This window comes from Caloenas nicobarica, chromosome Z, assembly GCF_036013445.1.
Source record: "Caloenas nicobarica isolate bCalNic1 chromosome Z, bCalNic1.hap1, whole genome shotgun sequence".
Lineage (NCBI taxonomy): Eukaryota > Metazoa > Chordata > Aves > Columbiformes > Columbidae > Caloenas > Caloenas nicobarica.
Genome location: NC_088284.1, coordinates 3,749,224 through 3,768,862, shown reverse-complemented (window position 1 = coordinate 3,768,862; position 19,639 = coordinate 3,749,224). Strand labels below are relative to the sequence as shown.

Below are 19,639 nucleotides of genomic sequence, written 5' to 3'. Positions count from 1 at the left end.
GGCTGCATTACCCCATGTGTCGGTGTCAGTCTGACAGCATTAAATTGCTAGAAAAGTTCCATACTGACCTATGGAAAAAGATATTGAATTAATAGAGTTGCTGTGTTGGGACAACGGTCTGGGTGGCTTTTCTTTGGAGGAGCCATCATCATCTGTGCTGCAGCGCTGGCTATAAGCTCTGACTGAAGCTGGGGACCTGCAGGGCTGTAAAATACTGGCCCAGGTTGGCCAGCGAGGTGGTGGCTGAACCATCCCTGGAGACATCCCAGACCAGGCTGGATGGGGCTCTGAGCAACCTGAGCTGGTGCAGATGTCCCTGCTCATGGCAGGGGGGGCACTGGGGGAGCTTTGAAGATCCCTTCAACACAAACCATTCTGTGATTCTGATTCTATGATGATATGACAACAGCACACAGGGAGACTGTATCCTGCACGAATGGGTATGTCTAGACAGACAAGGATGCTGCCTCTCCTTGAGTAAAAACATTGTCCAAACCTCTCCCACCCCTCCAAGTCACCATCCTGACCTTTGTTGTCATGCCAGATCCGCACTTTGCAGAGATCTCCCAGGCTCAGCATGTCCGAGAAGCTGAATTCATCCATCTGGTTCCTCTCAAACTTGTTCGACTTGTTGGACTCTTTCAGCGCCAAGGTCCCACTGTCCCCGTTCTCCCCAAACAGGATCAAAGACACGTTGGCGTCTGTGCCTGCTCCTGGAAGTAGAAAGCAAGGCACATCGTCACGAGCCGTCACTGAGCCACACTCAGCCCCCCGTTGCGTGGAGGTGGAGGCAGTAAAGGCAGGTGGGAAGAGGCTGCAGTGATGCTCAGGTTTCCCTGGGCACAGCCAACAAATTTCAGCGAATTTGTGCAGGATCCTACCCCATGGCAGTTAACAAGACTGCCCTTCCAGTCTGTCCCCCAGACAGCTGGAACACTTCGCCCTTTGATTCAAGGCATGGGGATAACAGCAGCATTAATTAAGATGCAGGAGCATCTGCTCCCAATGGAGCACTGTCCATCACATCACTTTGCAGAGGATGTCAGTGTCATGACTCCCATTTTTCCCAGGTGGCTTGGGAAGAAAAGTGACTTAGCCAGCAACATCCAGCAATCTATGAAATACTGTTAAAGAATATGTTTTAACTTTCCTAGCTACAAAGTCTTAGTACACATTGTCCTGGGCTTCCCACTGGGTCGTGGTCCCTTCTCCACATTGTGATCTCCTTTGCAGTCCCACAACCTTCTCCAAGCTGTCCCGTGGTACCCAGGACACCTCAGGTAGGGTTGGTCTCTTACCACTCTCCTTGTGTTTTATGGCACAGGGATTTGAAAAGCAAAGTGCAGATCATCAACCAAACCACCATGACCCACTTTCCCCTCCTACAGGTCTTCATTCCATATTCCTGTTTCTCAAAATATTGTCCATGCTGCATTTAATGGAAAAAGTCTCAGTGTCTCATCCAACAGTTTGCCCCCCCCACTCTCTCCTCTTCTTATATATATGTTAGGAAAAGAATAATTTCTAGGATAACCGCTATTACCTGATATTACATTCCATATGCCCATTATTGTCCATATTTTGCTGCAGAAAACAACCATGCTGTCAGTTTTTCCTCACTTTTGGAGAGTTCAAGGCCAAGTCACCACTTGCAGTGACCTTAGAACATTCTAGCTGAAAGTGCTACAATATTTTTACCTAGCACTATTTATAATTTCACCAAAATTATTGCTTTTTATTTTTGATGCCATAACAAAAAAGCAGATTCAAAGAAAGACACTTGATTCCACATGTGCAGACATTCATTGCTGTGTCAGAACCAAAGCCCTTCAATTTTGGAAAAAGAAAATGAGATCATCGAGCCCAAATCTGTCTTATGAAGAAATTCAGCCTCTGTTGCCCTCAGTTAGGTAGCCCAGCTTTGAAAACTCTAACTGCCTGCCAAGCCATTTCTTGCACAAGAGTATCGTAAATCCACTTTGGACCACACAGACAGTATTTCCCACTGCTCCATTCACAACACAACGCAGAGACAAAGTTGAGGGGACTGAGAATTTTTTGAGAAAGCTACCACTTCTTTGGGATTATTATTTCAAAAAAGACATTAGGAGGAAATCACAACTGTTTTTACAGAAAGAGTGAAAAAAAATACTAAAAGAAAGAGAAAAAGAGAGGATAAAAAGAGTCATACAGAGAAAAAGGAAAGCAACATTTGGTGTCCACATGAAAAATCGCCTATGTTAAATTGGAGCTAATTTTCAGCAGATCCCTGTGAAGGAAAAGAAAGCATCAGGGATTCAGGCAGTTCATCTGGCAGTACCTTTTATGACCCTGGAGCTTGCTGAGGTGAGGAACAAAGCGAACTAAAGTCCATTTCCTTACAAGGAGCAGGCTCCCAATTAATGCAAGGTCTCAAAAAGCACAAAACCAACTGTTTCTTAGCAAAACCTTCCCAGCAGGAAGAAGCTTATGAAGGCCCCATGCCGTGACATTTCCCTCACAAGCAATTAGCAGGAGATGTGAAAGAAAAGAACAGAAAGCGCTGAATCAATGTGCATTTCACCTATTTGGGTTTCTGATTTTTTGTTGTTGTTGTTGTTAGTTCCAGGAACCTGTCAGGCACATTTAGGAGCTGTAACAAATTTGACAAATGAAGAGGTGAAGGTACCGTGGTTGCACGAGCCTCAACTGGGAAAGAGTGCAATAGCTCATGGTCAATACAGGGGTCTGCAGCACTGAACCTCATCATCAACACCCTAAACAACGATTGAGTGCATCCTCAGTGGATTTCTGGATAATATTAGATTTAGGGGAGTGACTGACATGCTGAATGGTGGAATTCCAACCCAGGTGGACCTCGGGAAACTTGAGGACTGGGCAAGCGGAAATCTCATGAAGTTCAGCAAGGAGAAACACCAAGTTCTGCCTCTGGGGTGGAATAAATCCAGCACATGTACATGCAGCAGAGTTGAAGACCCAGAGGTTATAGAAGAAATGTTCATATTGAGGTTGAATTTGAGCTAACAGCAAGTTCCCAGTGTTCAATGCAAACCACATATTTGGCTCCGTCAGGAGGAGCATGGCCAGTAGCTGAAGGCAAGGTCTTTTCTTCTTTGATCAGTACTGAGGAGGCCACACTTAGACCGTGGTGCCAGCTTGGGTCCCTGGGTCAAAGAGATGTGGAGACACTGGGAACGAGGCTGGCAACGGCTGCCAAGATGGACAGGAGCTGGGACACATGGCCATGGGGAGAGGCCAAGGGAGATGAGGTCAGGCAGGTGAACAAGGGCCCGTGTGACCACATGGAGGGAAAGTGATGATGATGCTGATGCTCTGTGGTGATGTCAGACCATACCCCAAGGAGACACAGCCACAAATTGCTGGGGATGCTCATGTTGGGCATCAGGAAAAAATAAAATAGCCAGGAAAATGGAGCAGGTCTGGATTGGGTACCTAGGGAGAAGGTGTCATCACCATCCCTGGAGGTGTCCAAGACTCAGCTGGGCAAAGCCTTGGCTGATCTCACCTAGTAGTAGTTGTGGCAGTAGCACCTAGTAGTAGTTGTGGCAGTAGTCCTCTGAGCAGGAATCTGGGTGAAATAACTTCCAGACACCCCTGCCAACTGAAGCATCTATGATTTTATGATTCCTGTTGAGCAGCTGCACCATTTTTAAACAAACTATAGGCTTGAGTCACAGACTTCCGAGGCCAAAGAATGTCCTTCTTTTGACTAAACAGAGACTTGGATTAGGCAGTAGGAACTGACTCCAATTGTCTTAAATTATGTAATTTGTGGGCTGTAGTTGAGCTGACAACATATTAACTAATCTTGTAACAGCAGAGATAAAAACCTCCTGCTTCGTTAATGTTTTGGAAAATGAGAGAGCAGTATTTATTCTTTCTCCATCTTTATTGCATTACTGTGTATATGATGCCTGCATATAGAACACTGTGTAAATCAAAATTAACAGGCAAGGACTTTTTTGTTCCACAGAAAGAGCTATCAGGTGGTCTGGCTCTGTTGCAGCTGTGTCTATGGGTCATGCCTTGGAGAAAATGAGATAGTGAGTTACTTCTCTTATAAGATCAAAAGTAAATCAAGATTTCGGTTTTAATCAAAGATTACACATCTGACTTGCGATGCGTTTGCTGTAACAACCTCTTCTCCCCTTATCTGCGTGTGCTCTGGGAACTGTCATCTGAGGTACTTCTGGTGGCCACTGGGGTTGACCTTTCAAAGAGAGGAGATCCGACCTTTGCAGGAGAGGAGCCTTTCCCTGACGCAACCTCTGTGTGTGACATGATCATCCAAGTAGAATGACTTCTGGGAAGCCAAACTCAAAGGTTTATTTGAGGAAAAACTAAAGCAGGACTGTGTGTATGGTGGGGAAGAAATGACTTCTGCTTTCTAGTTTGCTGCAGGACATTTTTTGTGGGATTCATTCTCCCTAACTTTAGCCATTTAGCCTAACTTAATTGTGCTGGCTCTGTCTGAATCTGATTAAAAGAGAATGACAGAGACCCTGCAGAAATCCAGACCATTGATTAAGGCTCCTCTCCCAGATGAATTGACCAGAGACAGTCTAGAATAGAAGGAACTGAGACCAGAATTGTAATGTTTTGTAGAGTGACAAATATGTGAGATTAAACTTTTAAAAAAACCTTAATTTTCCTTTTTTTTTCCCTCAGTGCCTCTGATGCACTGGCAAGTTGAAAGCTATTGCAGAGACAAGCTTTATACCTAGAAATAAACGTGTCTGATTCTATTAATTGTGGAGCATTGCTGTCCCTTGACAATGTCAGTGTGGCAGGAGATGATATAACATGTCCAAACTAACCATCAAGGATAAAATGGGTCCAACCAGGAGTAATTGTGGAATACATAATGATCAAAGAGGGGAGACGGTTCATGACTTGTACCCTCTTTAGATAAGCTGGATAAAGTTCAGCATTATGTCAGTGTGCTGTGTGATCTAATCATAAACAGGCTCACGAAACCTCTCTGAAATCTGCTCTTTCCTACTGGTTGTCACTGTTCATAATGAAATAAAATGTTTCCTCATTAATACCCGTCATCCTTCATTCAATGGGAAGGGCAGATCTGTCTGCTGTTGCTGTCATCTTCTATTCTCCTCTCATTTCTATTTCCATCGCCTTTGTGAGCTAGGGCTGGATTTCACAAAAAGGTCGCAGAAAGATCTACCAGTACACTAGATGGATTGCCAGATACACAAACAAATCTTTCTCCCTCTTTTGTTTTTCATATTTCACGGCATGTTTTTTAGATGAGCAGCAGGCAGAGCAGCTAGTTAAAAAATGGTGAAGTGGCACGAAAAGACACCCTGCCAGGGGAATTTTGATATTCTCAGATCAAACCTCACAAGCCACATAAATTACCACTACTAAATCCAGAAAAAAAAAAAAAAAGAAAAAAGAAGAGAGAGGTAGAGATGAGGAGGTGACTATGTGCACTGGCGTGGCAGAATCCCCTCTCAGGCTCAGCCTTTCAAGCAAGGTATCTGCAAGATAGTGTCGAGCTTGCCCCATTTTGGCATGAGGCAGCTTGTATGTGGTTGCAGCTTTCATTCAGCAACCTGACAGGAGGCCTCATGAAAGGAGGCAGTGATCCCAGGAAGTGACATACAAATCCCACTCCTTGGCTCCAGAAGCTCTGCAGTTTTCTTTATGTTCTGTTCCACCTCTTCTCTCTGGTGTGCATTTAGGGATGGCTTTTCGCAGCCTGAGATAAATGGTCTCAAAACACTCTGAAATGGAAGGGTGAATTCTTGCTGTTTTCCTTGGGTAAAGCAGATAGTGCTGACCGAAAACATGGACCCCACCAGCTTTGCCATAACCTTTTTTTCCATCCTACATGGATGGACCTGACATGACTAAAAAGAAGAAGGGGGTCCTGACCCTTGCAACACCGTCTGGCAATATCTTCTGCTAAAGTGTCTTCAGAGGAAGAAGCAAGCAGTCAGATCTAGGCCTTGTGTCTAAATATTTTACGCCCAGAGGTCGGGTGAGGATGAACCTCACAGAATAACACCATCATGAAGAACAGCCAGACAAAATGATCATGTTCCGGCACAGCAGGGTGAAATTATGGGTTTTTTTAACATAACTTCAAATTAAGCAGGAGATGTTTTCCATTGCTAAAAATCAAAATTCATAAAACATCCACCATGGACGTACCTCCGACATCGCTGGTTTTAACCTGAAGAGTGTATGTTGTGTCCTCCATCATCTGCTCATCATTTATGACAGCGGGCATCTCACACAGAAGACTTCCCGTGGCATTTTTCAGCTTTGAGAGCCATTCACCATAGGTAAACGTGGCCACTTCTTGGTTGGTCAGGTTCCTCAGGATGATCTGTGAGGACCCCAAATAAGGGGAAAAAAAAAAATCTAAATTTCAGCTACCGTTGAATGAGGGCAAAGATTAAACTTACAAAGTGTACAGTGTGGTAGGACATGGCTACAGCTTGGTCATAGCTTCTAGTACTGAGCTCTTCTGGGACAAACGAAGCTCTCTGTTATGGACAATATTTGCTGTGTTGACTTCTCCTGAGAAATGCTCTTCATAATATTTGACCTTTTCACTCACAAGGTAAAACATCAGAAGAAATTTTTTCCTCTGATGTACCTTATGGATAAAGCTCATTTCTAAGAGAGTCGGACCTTTCCTGGAAGCCAATATGAAATTCACTCCAAAGAAGTAACAGAGTCATTAAAAACCTCACCACCTCTCCTTGATGTACAAACTATCTTTTTGTCGCCTGCCTCCTCTGTGCAAACAGACAGCAATCATTGTAGAGATAGGTAAACCAACCCCAAACGAACTAAAGCAACGCACAAGATAAAATTAGGTCAGTGAAACTTAATGTTTCACACACTTCTCCGTCTAGGAAAAGGTGACAGAGCAAACAGTATGCAGCAGATATTAGTCACACTGTCTAATGTATCATGGGAAGGAGCTCAGATGCTGTGGTGATAAGTACAGACCAGGAACACATTTAGAACAAGCCAGTGAGCTACTTCAACAATTGCCTAACAAAATAGCCATTTTCATGTGTCCTGGTCAACATGGGCCCAGTGGGTCATCAGTCCACTGGGAGAAATGCATTGCACTCACCTACGGCAAAAACCTAGCAGCATATTCTCACTGAATTGGGGGAACTGGAGGGAAGGGAGGAGACAGGGCTGCAAATTACCATTTGTGCTACCATCTAACAGAAACAGAGACCCCACCTGAGTGTAACATATCTCTGCAAAGGCTGTGGAGCCATGAGCCTAGATGTGTCAGAGAAGTGCGAGGTGATATTAGGAAGAAAGGAATCACGGAGTCATGGAAAATGTTAAGTTAAAAGGGACACCTGGAGGTGTCTAGTCACAGAATCACAGAATCAAAGAATCACAGACTGGTTGGGGTTGAAGGGACCTCTGGAGATCATCCAGTCCAGCCCACCTGCTCAAGCAGAGTCACCAGAGCAGATCACACAGGGTCGTGTCCAGGTGGGTCTGAATGTCTCCAGACAAGGAGACTCCACAACCTCTCTGGGCAGCCTGGTCCAGGCTCTGGCACCTCACAGGAAAGAAGATTTTCCTTATATGCAGATGGAACCTCCTGTGCTTCAGTCTGTGCCCGTGACCCCTCACTCTGTCGTTGGGCACCACTGAACAGAGTCTGGTCCACCCTCTTGACACCCACCCTGGAGATATTGATCACATTGATAAGATCCCTCTCAGCTTCTCTTCCCCAGACTGAACAGCCCCAGCTCTCTCAGTCTCTTCTCATCACAAAAAAAAAAAAAAATCTCTCCTCATCCAGACCCCTTGGCATCTTTGTGTCCTTCTGCTGGACTCTCTCCAGTAATTCCTTGTTCTTCTTAAACTGGGGAGCCCAGAACTGGACACAGAACTCCAGATGTGGCCTCACCAGGGCAGAGCAGAGCGGGAGGAACAACCTCCCTCCACCTGCTGGTCACGCTTTTCCTAATGCACCCCAGGGACCATTGGCCTCTGGGCCACAAGGGCACATTGTTCACTCATGGTCACCCTGTTGTCCACCAGGACTCCCAAACTCTTGCTCCAAGCATGGCTAACTTGGGTTTAGAAAATCTTCAGGGGTGCAGATTCCCCCAGCACTGTGGACCTTCATCCTGGGGCTGCACCACTCTCATTGGGAAGATTTTTTTTTCCTTTTATCTGGTCAGGGTTTTCCTTGTTGTGGCTTACGTCCCTTGCCTCATGCCTTTTCACTGTTAACGTCTGAGAAGAGACTGGATCAATGGTCTCTGTAACCTCCCTTCAAGCAGCAGAAGACTGCAATTAGATTTCCTCTCAGCCTTTGGTTCTCAAGGCTTAGAAACTCCTTTTACCTCAGCCTTTCACAGTGTTCCGTGTGCTTCAGCCCCTTGACTATCTCAGTGATCTTTCTCTGCACTCACATATCAGCCTGAGAAACTTATAAAACTTATCTTGAGATAAAATGTGCTCAAATTCTGTCCTCAAACTGCGTGTATCCCAGCCTGTGGCCTTCTGTTGACCCCCAACCAGTCTTTGCTGAAGCCTTTAGCAATTCAAAAGAAGAACATTGCTCCGGGTCATAAAAATTTATTTTAAAGAGGGCAGTTGCTATACCAAAGCTGAAGCAGTAGCTGTGCTATTTGTGCATTGTACAGGGCAGGACACTTATCTGGGGATTTCTCTCTGCCTGATGCTCAACAGAGATCTGTAACACAGCATCTTCATCCCAGAGGTACAGGACATTTTGGACTGTCGGAGCTGTCCCACTTTTCTAGAAAGCTGCTTATTCATAGCCAGTGACATTATTACTTTGTGGTCAAAAAGCTGCTCTATGAGTCAAGAGATGGATCAAATCCTTGTTTTGAATGAAGCAGAAATCAGGTCTCAGCTACCCCAGGTGGAGCCCTCTCTGCTGGGGCACAGGCCAGGAGGAAGGCTCCTCTCTCAAGGATGTGTGAACAATGAGGAGTCCAACCTAGAAAGCTTCCTTTGGCTGAAATTGGCAAACTTCAACCATGAATAATCTTGGGTTGACTTGAAAATGTTGTTTTTTGTTTTTTGTTTTTTTTCCCCTTGGTATGCAAACTCTTGGCTGGAAAAGGCTCAGACACATCTACCTCTGCCCTGCTCGGGAATGACAGTGACACTGTTAGCAGCAAAATGTCCTGAGCAAAGCTTGCAGGGAAATGTCAGGAAAGCAACAGGGGGTAGAAGCAGATTAGAGCTGCCAGCTGGAGAGCACTCGCAGACAGAGATCAGACCTCTCACAAACAACCAGATGCTGTCTGGCAAAAACTGCCTGGCTACTAAAACCGCCGGAGAAAAATGCCCTGTCTTTCCATCCCCAGCCCCTCACCCAGAATGAGTGATTCCACCCGTGTGCAGCTTCATGTGAGCTGGTAGCACAGACAGAGCGAGCAGCCTCTGCTGTCTCATCCTGGGATGCTGCTCCAGACAGGAGCAAGAGGCTAATTTTACAGGATTTGTTTCCCTGGGGGACATCACAACAGGAACAGGAAGGCAACAGAAAACCTGTAGCAGGCTGACAGCTCAGTGACAATGTGGGTACATTGCCTACCTCACCCAGCCTGGACCTCCTAAATGCTGGGCATCCAGCCCAAGCACATTGTGTTGGTCTTCCCTACAGTGAGAGAGCAGAGATGGTCACATCTCAAATCCTGGGGGCAGTTTTGGGCCCCTCACGCCAAGAAAGCCCTTGAGGTGCTGGAGCGAGTTGAGAGAAGGGAACGGAGCTGTGGAAGGGGCTGGAGCACAAGGGTGATGGGAGCGGCTGAGGGAGCTGGGGGTTCAGCTGGAGAACAGGAGCTGAGGGGAGACAGGGACACAAAGAAACGGCCTCAGGTTGCGCCAGGGGAGGTTGAGGTTGGATCTGGGGAACAATTTCTTCCCCGAAGGGCTGTGAGGCATTGGAACAGGCTGCCCAGGGCAGTGCTGGAGTCACCATCCCTGGAGGGGTTGGACAGACACAGAGATGAGGTTCTCAGGGACATGGGGTAGTGCCAGAGTTGGGATAACTGTTGGACTCAATGATCTTAAAGTTCTTTTCCAACCATAATGATTCTATGATTCTATGGGTGTCACTGGGGAAGCAATGCATCCCACCCACGCTGGGGACAGGTAAAGAGCCCTTCAAAGCATCAATTCTTGCCTTAGATGTATCTCTATGCTGACTGCAGAGGAGTTCTAAATAGTTTGGTAGAAGAGGTGAAAGCTGAATGTAGCTTTTTCAGTGACTAAAATAGCACAAAATGAATTCCATCCTACTAGGAGATGTTTGTGGGTGTTGCACACACAGATAGGATGATGCAGGATTTTGATTTGGACCATAAGGGTCAAGAAAGTTATCTCAGGGAACTGAGCTGAGACTATTTTTATTTTCTGTCTGTTCCTCTCAGAAAAATTAGCTACCACGTGGCAACGAGATTGCTGCTTCATATTGTACCTAAACTGTTTTTTAGGGTACCCAGAACTTGCTGTGGACATCCTGCGTGCTGTTAAGCTCAAAGTTCATTGCTAATTATGTATGAATTTTAACCGGGCTGTAGAACACTTATAAAAAAATGAAAAGAAAGCAGGAGCAATGTATATGAATAAAATGTTGATAATTTGCCTTTACCTGAGCAGATATTGCAGCTGACAGGAACTTTAAAGCAGCAACTTGAAATTAACTGTGCACTGTATGCTGTAACAGAAAGGTATGACATGTCCAACCATTTGTTTACCTCTACTCAGCCTTCTCCCAGCTGCAGCATAAAAGACACTCCACAGCTTCTCACAACCCACTAACATCAAAATATACACGGTCCTGCAATTCATCTCTAAAGACTCAATTACAGGTTTTTATGGTTTTGTTGCATGTCGTCAGTCTGTGCTTGAAAAGAGGGTCCTCTGACCTGATGATCTTAAACATCTTTTCCAGCCAAAATGATTCTATGATTCTAAAACAAAAAGACTTTTCTCTGTTGCAAAGAATAACAGTCAGCTTCAGATACATAATGAATTGTCTCAAATTCTCTTAATCTCCTTCATATGAGGGAAAAAGAAATGAATAAAGACCGAATCCCACATTCAGGATTATTTGTGACATTTGAATGCAATGCAATTAGTGCTTCATTAAGGCAGCTTCTTATCTGCCTGGCTTTGACAGCACAAAGTAACATTAAAATTCTGAGGGAAGCAATTCTACAGAATTCAACAGTCTTACAATTCCTGTTATTTCACTCAGAGAGCTCTCATCCTTTCGCACTTCTAGCTTTTCAACTTCATTTCTAAGGCACTGGGCAGCAGGTGAAATCATCATGTGGTCTGAGGAACCAGATGCAGCAGGAGGAGGTTTCCAAAGCATGCATTTAGATGAGTTTCCTAATTAGAGGTCACATTATTTTTGCCCCTGAGGGTGGTGAGAGCCTGTCCCAGGTTGGGCAGAGAGGTGGTGGATGAACCATCCCTGGACACATCCCAGGCCAGGCTGGACGGGGCTCTGAGCAACCTGAGCTGGTGCAGATGTCCCTGCTCATGGCAGGGGGGGCACTGGGGAAGCCTTGAAGATCCCCTTCCAACCCAAATTATTCTGTGATTCTATTCTCTGGTTTTTCAGAAACACAGAGCAGTGTTGTGGTAGCTTGCGGTGGGAGAACATGAGATTCAGCATTAGGTTAGAGCAAAATAATCAAACTCCGTGTTTCTCCAGGCAGTGGTGAGATCAGAAAGTGTTGCTGATCTTCAGAGAGCATTCAGTATGTCTTTCTGTGAATAGCAATAATCAATAATATTCATTCTGTCCCAACACATCACTAATCAACTTTTATTCTCTCTAGAGGATTAAGGATCAGCATTTAAATCTTATCACCACTTTTGGTGCAGATGCAATCTTTGGCAACAAGTTTGCTACTTCACTGAGATTCTGAATGAAATTTCAATGTATTTTATTTAGACAGAAGAAAAAAAAGACTACCTCCCTGCTTGTAAATTGAATCTTTTGGCTGTGTACAACATCATTGATAATGTATGCATTTTAATTGGTATTTATGCACTTCTATTTCTGGTAAACTAAGAGCAGCATAAATTATGACCAGCAACAGTTTACAAAAAGACCAAAGAGAATTAAAATATCGTGTATTGTTATTTTAATAGAACAAGGAAACTGAGAATATCCTGTAGATAAATGGAGCAACAAATGGTTAATTACGAGGTTGATGGCTTAATCTAGCTTCTCATTTCACTGTGCTAGTTAGCACTAACTGTGAACCATCTGTCTGAGAGTTTAGCACTACCCCCACAAGTATTTCATTATGCAGTTTTAATATGCACTTTTGACAGAAATGGAAATGGGCTCAGATCAGTTTTCATGTCACACCAGGCTACATAAGTTTTCAAGACTGGAATACAAATCAGAGAACACAAATTCTTCCTCCCCTTTCCCAGAGTGCTCCTGTCCCCACTTTCTGCCTGGGAATGCAAATGCTGTGTTTACCTTTGCAGGGAAGGTGGGAAGGAAAACTAATAAATAAAGTTCTCTGCTATCATTGGAGCTAGAAGATCCCTCATGCTCTGTTTCTCGAAGAAAAATAAAAACTACGAGCTTCTAAAAACCTGGTCTCCAAGAGTTGCATGCATGGTTTGCCTGTTGCTTCCGTAGAGCTATAAGAAGGCTATAAACCCATCATCTGGGTTCAAATGAGAGAACTTTTTTGTCTAGTTCTCTAGGAAAGCTTTGCTTTGGGTGGGACAGTCCAGCAGGATGGACAACTGGATGAAGTTGGACAACCAGACAGAGCTGGACAACTGGGCAGAGCTGGACAACTGGGCAGAGCTGGCAACAGGAAGGTGGGAAGGAGCAACCTGTCACTAACAATGCCAGTGTCCCTTGCCTTTGAGGTGTTGCTAATTCATGACTGCAAGATCTGGAATGTCTCTGAATGAATAAGAACAGATTGAGTTATTCCTTAGGCACAGAGAGAAAAAAATGTGTGTCTGTGGCATCTATTCGGAGGATAGATGCTTGGAGCTCTAATGCTTTGGAAAGTTACAACAGAGTTCCTGAGAAAAAAGTTAGAAGTGGCGATGCTCAAGTATAAAAAAGTACTGGACCACAGAAACGCTTTTTAGACCTTGTTGATGGCGTTGAAGAGCGGTTCATCACTTCACTGGAAACTGGTGGCCACGTCACACAAGTGTATAGAAACACATCCTTTATGAAAAAATGAAAGGCAGCTTCACACTAGTTGAAAGGGATAAAGGACCAAAGATATAATTTAAAAAAAATTGTATGCAATTCTTTTTGACCCTGGTTTAAGCCACTGGGTCTTAACCTATTCTGATTAAAAAGTCGAGATACAGAAATCCAGCAGGATATCTGCTCCAGAAAAAACATGCCAAATAAAAGTGTCAGAGGTGTGTTCCTCCCTTAATGACATCTGATGGTGTGGAATAGGCACATCACTCCACCTCTCTCTTAGAAATATAATTATAGGGACCCATATCAAGAAAACTACATTGTACTATGCAAATATAAGTGATGAAGTTATGAAGACGTAACAAGGTGGATTGACGATGGCAGAGCAGTGGATGTGGTCTACCTTGACTTCAGCAAAGCATTGGACACCGTCTCCCACAGCATCCTCACGGCAAAACTGAGGAAATGTGGACTGGATGATCGGGTAGTGAGGTGGACTGCAAATTGGCTGAAGGAGAGAAGCCAGAGAGTTGTGATCAATGGGGCAGAGTCCAGTTGGAGGCCTGTATCTAGTGGAGTGCCTCAAGGGTCAGTTCTGGGACCAATACTGTTCAATATATTCATCAATGACTTGGATGAGGGAATTGAGTGTACTATCAGCAAGTTTGCTGATGACACCAAGCTGGGAGGAGTGGCTGACACGCCAGAGGGCTGTGCTGCCATCCAGCGAGATCTGGACAGGCTAGAGAGCTGGGCAGGGAAAAATTTAATGAAATATAACAAGGGAAAATGTAGAGTCTTGCATCTGGGCAGGAACAACCCCAGGTTCCAGTATAGGTTGGGGAATGACCTATTAGAGAGCAGTGTAGGGGAAAGGGACCTGGGGGTCCTGGTGGACAGCAGGATGACCATGAGCCAGCACTGTGCCCTTGTGGCCAAGAAGGCCAATGGCATCCTGGGGTGTATTAGAAGGGGGGTGGTTAGTAGGTCGAGAGAGGTTCTCCTTCCCCTCTACTCTGCCCTGGTGAGACCTCATCTGGAATACTGTGTCCAGTTCTGGGCCCCTCAGTTCAAGAAGGACAGGGAACTGCTGGAGAGAGTCCAGTGCAGGGCCACAAAGATGATTAAGGGAGTGGAGCATCTCCCTTATGAGGAAAGGCTGAGGAGCTGGGGCTCTGGAGCTGGAGAAGAGGAGACTGAGGGGTGACCTCATTAATGTTTATAAATATATAAAGGGTGGGTGTCACGAGGATGGAGCCAGGCTCTTCTCGGTGACAACCAACAGTAAGACAAGGGGTAATGGGTTCAAGCTGGAACACAAGAGGTTCCACTTAAATTTGAGAAGAAACTTCTTCTCAGTGAGGGTGACGGAACACTGGAACAGGCTGCCCAGGGAGGTTGTGGAGTCTCCTTCTCTGGAGACATTCAAAACCCCCCTGGACGCCTTCCTGTGTAACCTCACATAGGTGTTCTTGCTCTGGCAGGGGGATTGGACTAGATGATCTTTCGAGGTCCCTTCCAATCCCTAACATTCTGTGATTCTGTGATGTTCACATGAGGCTGGTGGTTTGGTAGAAAACATAAAGGCAAGCACCATGCTTTTTTGCAAGATAGGACACCAGGGAAAAATACAATCAAGAGGAGCTGTGGGAGCTATTTTGAATGCTGTATTCAAAATTCAGGAAGAAAATGACACCTTACTTGTATGAACAAGAAAAGAAAGCAAGCTGCCTGTGTGCTAGAAGGAGAAGGGAAGGCGAGAGTTGGGATGCTTCACCTGAAAAGATGGACTGTTTGGAAATGTCCCACCCAGCTGACTCTCCCTGCCTGGCAGGCAGGAATCCACTTTCCCAGGGGTCAGAACATGACAGGGGTCAGCAGGAGCTTTGGGTACATCCCAGGGACCACAAAATATTGCAGGTACCCTGGGTGGCAATACGAGGCTCTTTTGCAGGGAGGGAGAGGGAGATCTAACAGCAGAGACTGCGATAAAGCTTCACAGCACAGCTTTTGCCCTTGCTCTCTTCCTTTTTTGACTCAATTCCTGGTGGAAAAAGCCATGATAAACCAAATGGAAAAATGTTAGAAATTAATAGAAGCAAGTCACTTGCTGCTTTTCTCCTCTTTCTGAAGGGCAGAGATGCCCCAGCACAAGCAGGTTGCAAAGAGATGCACGATGTGAAGCGCATTACCCTTTCCAGGAACCAGTGTGGGCGAGTCCCCTTCCCATCTGTCCGGATCCTCATCTTCCTCAGGGGTGCGATGTCCGCGATCTCCATAATGAAACTGTCCTCCTGGCCTCGCTCAAACCTAGAGGGATTGAAAGACCGAGGAGGTTTCCCACTGCTTTACAGCATCCTTGCATCTCAATTCCCTCTCCGTGCTGCAACTCGTACCTTGCCAACAGTCACAAATTAAAAGTTTACGAGTGCACTTTACAGGACTTGAGCTTCTCTGTCCTGCAATCACTAGCTACTGTGTTTTTGGCAAGAAACCTCAGTGCAGATTTGACAGGGATTCCTCCTCCCCTGGAAAATCAAGCCCATACGAGGCACCTGGAGTCATTCCAGGCAGCCTGCAGCATACGTTATCACTCTGTAACCAGAACAATAGAGACTCACAGTCAGGTTTGTGCACATCGCCTTCCTGCTGGCATCTGTCCACGTGCCTGCCCTTGGCCCGTCCCAACTAGAAGGCAAAGCAATCTTGCTTAATCTTCTTTCGCTAAGATGCAGCACGTAACGTTGCATTTGCCGTGGTGATCGGCAGTTGCTGCAGCTCGGCTAAATACGGCAACCCGACTGCAAGTGGGAGCCCAAAGCCTAAGTTTAGTGAGCACTGGCAAATTGTGTTAGAAAGGAGACAAAACCAACAATCCTGCTTTTACGTCCTGAATTTGCGGAATCTGGATTTCCAAACTAGGTCCGTCTTTGGTAAGAACCAGGATAGGTTTATGTAGCATTGCATGAAAGATCTTACCCTGTGCTTGGCTGCTGCATGCAGGCACAAGGGTGTATAGGAACTACCTGTCAATAGCAATCAGCAGGAAAAGGGGAAAAAACTAATATATGCTTCTTGAGGAAGATATTACACTGGCTAGGACCACAGCTACCTTGCCTCTCTCTTAGCATCACTAGTGCTAAGAAAAAAGCCCTTCTCCAGTGCAAGTGCTGCCTTAGGCTCAATATTACTCTATTTAGAGCAAGTATGTCTTCTAGGTTTGACCCCAAAATACTCTGGTAGACCTACTGTGGGCTTGGAAATCCAACCTTTGCTAACAGAAGCACAGCCAAATCCTGGGGGTCTACCAAGCATTGCCATGAGCACTCCACTGTTGATGTTCCTCCTTCGTGCAAACTTCTCCTTGTGATTTACCTGAGCCTGCTGAGCAGATTGGAGAGACCCCTGCAAACTGTGGGCATTACCATAATACAGACAATCCATAATGATGATATATAATTCCTGGCAATGTACTTAGCCTTCTAGAGCTGCGTAGTGCCAGGGATGTGGAGAAAAAAACCCCATTTCTTTACCAGCCTCTGCTCAGATTACACCCTGCAGCATGAACGTGATTATCCTCGCACCATTATCTGAGCCTGCATGGCTGCAGATGTTAGCAATAGGAATTGGCTCGAGCCTCTCACTTTTCATCCAGGCATTGCTTTTCCTGTGCTCCCAGAGGCATTTGGGTAGGGCGTTTTGGTCCCAGTCCATCTCTAGTTATTAAGGGTTATGTTTGCTCTTTGAAAAACTCCCCTCTCTTGTTATTTGTCTTTCTGTGGTACTGGATACCAAGACAACCCATCTCACTGTGAGAATGTGCTTTTGTGCCTGGACTGGATTGATTTCCACTTCTATTTAAGAAAAAGGTGTGACCCTTCCAGCTTGAATTATCCCATAATCATATGATCAGTTTTCATTACAAAGCTTCATAGAAGTCTCTCACTCTGCTCCCTTCCAGGCTGAGCAACTCTAAACTTAAACAGTCAGTCAGCAAAATAAACCATTACTTATCTTCAGTAAATGCTCTGTTTACAATTTGTAAGGCTGATACCCACCTGCTGCTTCCAAGAAGTCATTGTATTAGAGGGAAGAAGTTGCTGAAATGGTAAACTGGGTGACCTAAGAGCTCTTCTCTACTCTTAATTTACACAAACATGAACATAAGCCTGAAAAAAATTGAGAAGGGAAGAAGTATCCGGATAAGCTGTCCGCTGCTATTCCTTTTCCAGGACACTGAAGCATTTATCTAAGGAATTTCATTAAGCTTTCCTACCTATGCATGTACTTATAAATATTTCTATTGCCCAGAGGTCTTGCCAATAACAGTAATGTAGCTAAAATTGCCTTAAATCTGCAGCAGGTTAGACGGGTGTTTATTCCTAATGCACTGAGCTGCTGTGAGTGAATTGTCACTGGATGGCCCCAATGAAGATAAAGTGCTTTCTGCCATTTGGTTGCAGTGGCTCTCGCCCATTTTTCACCACTGGTGCGAAGGCTGGTGAGATTTCCATGTGAAACAGGAGCTGGGGAAGCCTGTGGTCTTAAAAGCTGGATGGAGACTGGTGGGAGTGGTGTGGAAACGGGCAGTATGTGTATTTGGGGACATGCATGTTCTCTGCAGAGGGTGTCAATGAGATGACAAGAGCTCTGTGCAGTCAAGGGTGTGATACAGAGTGCCTCTAGCTAGCAGAGATGTGCCAGTACATCCCCGAAGAATAGCACAACATTCTGGGGATATTAACATGTTAATAGCTGTGTTTTACAGGTCCTCCTTCTTTATACAGTCCCAACGAGTTTTCATTGCCTTTTGCAGATCTTCTACTGGCAGAAGACAGCCCAAGCAACTAATAACATAACTGTGTGGACCTTCTTTGTTGCATTTTAATATCCTTCTCGTGGAGGTTATCCATCCTACCTGTATAGAAAAATGTGATTTTTTTTTTTTTTTTAAGAGGCTCCAAAGTTTAGGGATATCTCTTGCATGGCCAGCTGAAGTGAAACTGCAATCCCTCTCTCTAGTGACTGGAGATGTCTTGGTCTCCTTTTGGTTGATGTACCCAGATGTGAATTTTGCTTTACTTTTAAGTACAAACAGTTGTGGTCCTTTCTCTAACCTACTAGAATTCCATGCTTGGCTTAAAATAGTGGAAGACAGCTCAGCTTGGGATTGTCTGGGGTCTTGGAAGGAGGATGCCACTGGCAGCCAGACATGGTGGTAACCCAGGTGCATTGCCCCACGTGTTGGATATCTCCGTGATGGGGAGCAGGGCCAAGAGCTACATCTTTCTGCATGACTCAGCAGTGCTTCTTGTAGAGACTTTAGTCAGCAGCATCTCTGCTACATTTTTTTTTTCAAGGCTCGTGCTTGTTACTAACTAAAGACATGAAGATTTCAAGCTTAGCTGAACACACTTGCCCAGACACCCACTCTGCTATGACAGCTGCAAGTAAAACATCTCCTGAGCAAAGAGTTCTATGCAGGGAGCCTTATCTTCAGTTATCCAGCCCACACGGGATTATGCAAAGCTGTGGCAGAGGAAACGCATCACTGAGAGGCTGGAGGGAGAGTCCAGCATCACCTCAACAAGCTGAGCTCGAACCATGTGGCCAAATGTTCCAGCCTTCCTGATGCTCTGTAGATGCTTTGCTGAATAAGATCAGAGGTAGTAAATTAATTACATTTAGAGATAAGGAAGCCCATCTCTAAAAGCTGGTTAGTGCCATGTTCATTCTTGCCAAAGCTTTCAGTGCTGAGGGAGGTGCTAGAAAGGAACAGGAAAGCTTGAGGAAATGGATCAGTGGCATGTGGGGTTTTTTGGCTTACAGAAGTGCTGGTGTCAGACTGGGATTACAGTGTTTGTTAGCTGTCTCTGCTGAAGAAAACATGAGATTTCGGGTTTTTAGTTAAATCGGTGTACGCAGCGCAGCACTCCACGCAGCTCGTGGCACGTTTCCATCTCTTTGCACCATAAGACCACATCTGGGCAGGCAGATGTCATCGTGTGTCCCTTCTGCGCCAGCTGCAGATGAGCCGGCTTCATTTCCAAACCCATGCGGTTACATTAACATGGCACTAAGCCCAAGCTAAGAAGCCCAAGCTAAGAAGCCCATGCTAAGAAGCCCACTTCTTAGCTTAACCAGCTCAGGCCCTGGCATCCCTCAGGTGGCTTCTGGACGAAGCTGGCTGACATCTGGCGATCAAAACAAACGGGAGGAGCAGACAGAAGAGAGTCATCACCCTCCCATCACAAGCACTTCGCAAGGCAGGTATGTGCATGTTTGTTTGTCTTTCATTATGCAATTACTCATGCACTCCCATTAAATAATGTTTAAATTCAATTATTTTTCCACAAAATGTGCATTTTGGAGAATCTGAGCTGTGGTTTCATGCAATGTCCATGGTCCCTCTTG

At 45.3% G+C, this 19,639-nt stretch overlaps 1 protein-coding gene across 1 annotated transcript in view; it reads right to left on the bottom strand.

Annotated features, from left to right (window-relative positions):
• LOXHD1 (lipoxygenase homology PLAT domains 1) overlaps window positions 1–19,639 on the bottom strand; it is a 135,469-nt gene that overhangs the window by 18,429 nt on the left and 97,401 nt on the right. The window contains exons 35-37 of the mRNA XM_065655714.1: window positions 15,418–15,535; window positions 6,196–6,373; window positions 528–713 (exon numbers count right to left, since the gene is read on the bottom strand). Coding sequence (XP_065511786.1) covers window positions 528–713; window positions 6,196–6,373; window positions 15,418–15,535 — 482 coding nt within the window. The remainder of the gene's footprint in view (window positions 1–527; window positions 714–6,195; window positions 6,374–15,417; window positions 15,536–19,639) is intronic.